General features: G+C 39.1%; 1 protein-coding gene across 1 annotated transcript; it reads left to right on the plus strand.

Annotated features, from left to right (window-relative positions):
* The first annotated feature begins 218 nt into the window (after window positions 1–218).
* Window positions 219–3,993, plus strand: LOC21400868 (transcription factor VIP1). The gene is made up of 4 exons (XM_010110350.2): window positions 219–1,018; window positions 1,830–1,962; window positions 3,123–3,207; window positions 3,448–3,993. Exons 1-4 carry the CDS (start codon window positions 459–461, stop codon window positions 3,687–3,689), a joined length of 1,020 nt encoding a protein of 339 aa, XP_010108652.1. The 5' UTR covers window positions 219–458; the 3' UTR covers window positions 3,690–3,993.

Genomic DNA, 3,993 nt, shown 5'->3' on the forward strand with positions numbered 1-3,993 from the left:
TAACTAGACAAGTTATAGACAAAAACAGTAATTTGATCTATTTATTAACTTATGTTAACTATTAATCTATTAATTTTAATTTATCTCAAATCTTGACCTTTTTTTTTTTCTCCCTAATAATAATAATAATAATAAGGCACCACCAGTCCACCACGAGAGTACAAACAAAATCACCCTAACAAACGTAACCCAAACTTTTTCTTTCAACAACACCCTCAATCCCTCACTCCAAACCACCCACTCCCCAGCCCAAAAACCAAAAGTCCAAAAAGCCACTTTCAAGTTCAGCCAACTAGTACTGCTCTTTCTGTGTAATCTTTTTTCAACTCTCTCTCTCTCTCTCTCTCTCTCTCTCTCCCTCCCTCCCTCCCTCCCTCCCTCTTCCACTTTCTCTCTCTACTCATTACCAAAAACACCACCGCCACCATCACCGGAGCCTTAAACACAAACCCCAAAAAATGGAGTCAAAGCCACGGCCGCCGGGGGCAACGGACATGGCGATCGACCAGATGCCGGAGACGCCGAAGCGTGGTTCCCACCACCGTAGGGCCCACTCGGACACCTCGTTCCGTTTCCCGAACCTCGACGACCTCCTCCTCTTCGACGCCTCCGACCTCGACCTGACCTCCCTTCCTTCACCATCGCCTTCCCCTTCTCCGGTGGGCCTCGATCACCCTTCCAAGTCCTCCTCCGACGAGTTTTCCGGCCCAACAACAAGGCCCAGCACCACCAGACCCAGCGCCTCTTCCGGCGCTCCGGCCCATATCCGGAGCCTGTCGGTGGACTCGGACTTCTTCGACGGCTTGGGTTTTGGCGGCGGAGAGACGGCGGCGAAGGAGGCTGTTGGAGAGAAGAGGGGAGGGCGTCACGGCCATAGTAACTCAGTTGATGGGTTCTGTACGGCGTCGTTTGAGGTTGATTCTGTTGGTGGTCTTCTTGGGGTTGATGCTGTTAAGAAGGCTATGGCTCCTGATAGGCTCGCCGAGCTTGCTCTTATTGACCCCAAACGAGCTAAAAGGTTTTATTTATTTATTTTTTATTATTATTTTTTAAATAAATTGTCTCTGCTTAGTCCTTTCTCATCTGGGTTATTGTTTGTTTGCTTAATTTTTTTATTTTTATTTTATTGATAAACCATGGAGCATCTTCTTTTTCTTTTTAATTTGCAAGTCTGAACATTTATTTGTGGTTAATTTTGGTCTTAAGTTGAAAAGTCTTCTTGTTTTTTGTGGAGAATATTTGTCTGGTTGTTGATATTTTTTTAGGGGAATTCCACAGTAGGGCGAAGAAAAAATATGTACCGGTGAAATGAATGTTGTTGAATTATTATTGCGTACTGTTTGATTAAGATGTGATTTTGATGTGATTTGATGTTGAGAAATGTGCACTACCGGTAATGTTCCCTGCTACAAGCTTAGTCCGTGTTATTTTTAGGATTTATAGTTTTCTCCTCCTCTAATGATTTCTATCTGATTAATTGACTGTTAATACAAGTCCTCTTTGTTTGATTATTGGTGAGAATAACTGTATCTTTTTTGGGTTTTAATCTTTTCTCTACCTATTTACTTTAGTTAAGCTGAGTGGTAAAAATAATGAGTTTTGTGGAAATATAGGACAATTTGAAAATGGAATTGAATTTGAATATGCTTTAATTCATGCACTTGTGTTTGTGGAATGTGGTAATGAATTTCGTAGATGCGATCAAGAGAACAATTCGTAATCGTGTAGAGAGCTTTTTTTTTTTAATGGGTGTTAGGATGTGATGGTCAAAGTTTGAACTTGATTTGATGCAAATGGTTTTGTGGTTGGAATGTTATATTCGATTGCAGGATTCTTGCTAACAGACAATCTGCTGCGAGGTCGAAGGAGAGGAAGATACGTTATACCAATGAATTGGAGAGGAAGGTACAGACACTTCAAACCGAAGCAACCACCCTTTCTGCGCAGGTCACACTGTTACAGGTATGATTACGTCCCTGAAAATTTTCCTAGCTGTAGTTGCAGTAACCAAAATTCAAAACACGGAGTTTTTGACCAAGACTTTAGTACTAGAAATGCATTGAACTCGCAGCTAATTAAGAGGTTTGTTAGACTTTAGTAGTAAACTATTTGCTGCAACAACTTAGTTGTCTTCTGGTGTAAAATTGTTTTAGCATTATTACTTTTTAACTCATTTCCTTTTTTTTTTATAGAGATTATTGTACTTGTTGCTTTAAATTGCGATTGGCGTGTTTATATTTTCCGTCATTAATGTAGTTCCATTACATTTCTATACCGGGAGAGGAGGGGAAAATAGGTGAACCAGTCTGCACAAAGAATTAGACATTTATTGACATCATCAAAGTATTTGGGTTCGGCATGTAACAAACCTATAAGCACTATGCATGCTGGGGGATGTTCAAATCATTACTTGATTCAAAATGTGTCGACCATTTGATCTTCCATTTTTTTTTTCATTTTTTGCAATATATTTTCTGTGCATGTATACATGTGTCATCACTTATCATGCAACGGTAAAATTTCCATTTTATTTAGGCCAATTATATGGTTATGCCCAGTGGTTGGATATTAACCGTGCAGTTTTATTCACCCCTATGCACCCCAAATTTTCCATTATATCACTGATCACTCCCATTCCCATTTAAAATGCACAATTGATTGCTCTGTCGCTACTTTCTGCCATTCCAATATTAGCTTCAATCCATTCGTTTTCTTCAAAAGTTAGTTTGTTTTGCTTTGACACTAGTCAAAGAGAGAACGTTATTTTTGTTTGTCTACTCAAACAGAGGTTATGTTTTTCTATGCCAAGACATTATTTAAACAGAGATTACTTCATTTTTTGTTCAAAATCCTATATGTGTGTTTCACAACGAGGCCATGCAATCACTAATTACTGTGTTTCAGGATCACCTTTTTCTAGGCGTGGTCTGCTTATCACCTTAATTGATAAAAACCCAAATTTGGGGTCCCCAAAGTTTCTTCTTTTAGCCTATTACATTGTTTGATTTACCGCATGACAATATAAGAAGGAAAAACATAAAGGACTACGAAAGTGAACCGAAGAAAGAATTAGCAGAGATGATTGATTCATATTATTCTTTGCTGATTTCCCTGTGTTTCAGAGAGACACTACTGGGTTAACTTCTGAGAATAAGGAGCTCAAACTTCGGTTACAGGCTATGGAACAACAAGCAGAACTTAGAGAAGGTGTGCCCCTCTTCAACCTTATCTCTACTATATCAAGGGAGCATTTTGGAATCTTATATAAGTAGAATATGGATGTTTCATATCATGTCGGTTTCGGTTATTAACAAATTAATAACTTCAAGCTGGATTAACTTCTTTGTTTATGCTGGTTTCCGAAATTCCAAGGATTGATTCAGATTCCATGATTACTTATAATCTTTGTTGTATTTTTTCTTTTTCCTTTTTCCCCCTCATCAACAGCTCTGAATGAAAAATTGAAGGAAGAAGTTCAGCGGCTTAAGATCGCAACCGGTCAAATGCCGCACGTCAATGGCAATCCATTCAACAGAGGACTGCCTCCTCAATTCGCGTCCCAACAGCCAGTCCTCCACCACTTTGGTAGCCACCAGAGTCAGCAGCAACAGCAGCTTCACATGCCTCAGTCATCAAGCAATAATGGGCAGCCTCACCTGGGCTTCTTGGACTTCAACCAAAGGGTCTAGAATGATGAAAATTGTTTAACAGGAAAAACTTCATGTTTGTGGAATCAAGAGGATCATGATAAGTGATTATAACCCATCTCAGATAGCTTTTGTACATGTAGATATTATGTATATGTATGTGATTGCAGTTTAATGGTTGTGAAGAGTGGCTTTGCTAATATCAGTCCCTTGTATCAGTTATTCACATATATGGCTTCTCAATGTTATTGCTAGGATAGGATTACTCAGAACATGTTGTAAAGCAAAACCCTGTTGCACCACCTATGGTTAGATGGATATTGTTTATTTTATATGATTTACTCTA

This window comes from Morus notabilis, unplaced genomic scaffold, assembly GCF_000414095.1.
Source record: "Morus notabilis unplaced genomic scaffold, ASM41409v2 Scaffold511, whole genome shotgun sequence".
In the NCBI taxonomy this organism is placed as follows: Eukaryota; Viridiplantae; Streptophyta; class Magnoliopsida; order Rosales; family Moraceae; genus Morus; species Morus notabilis.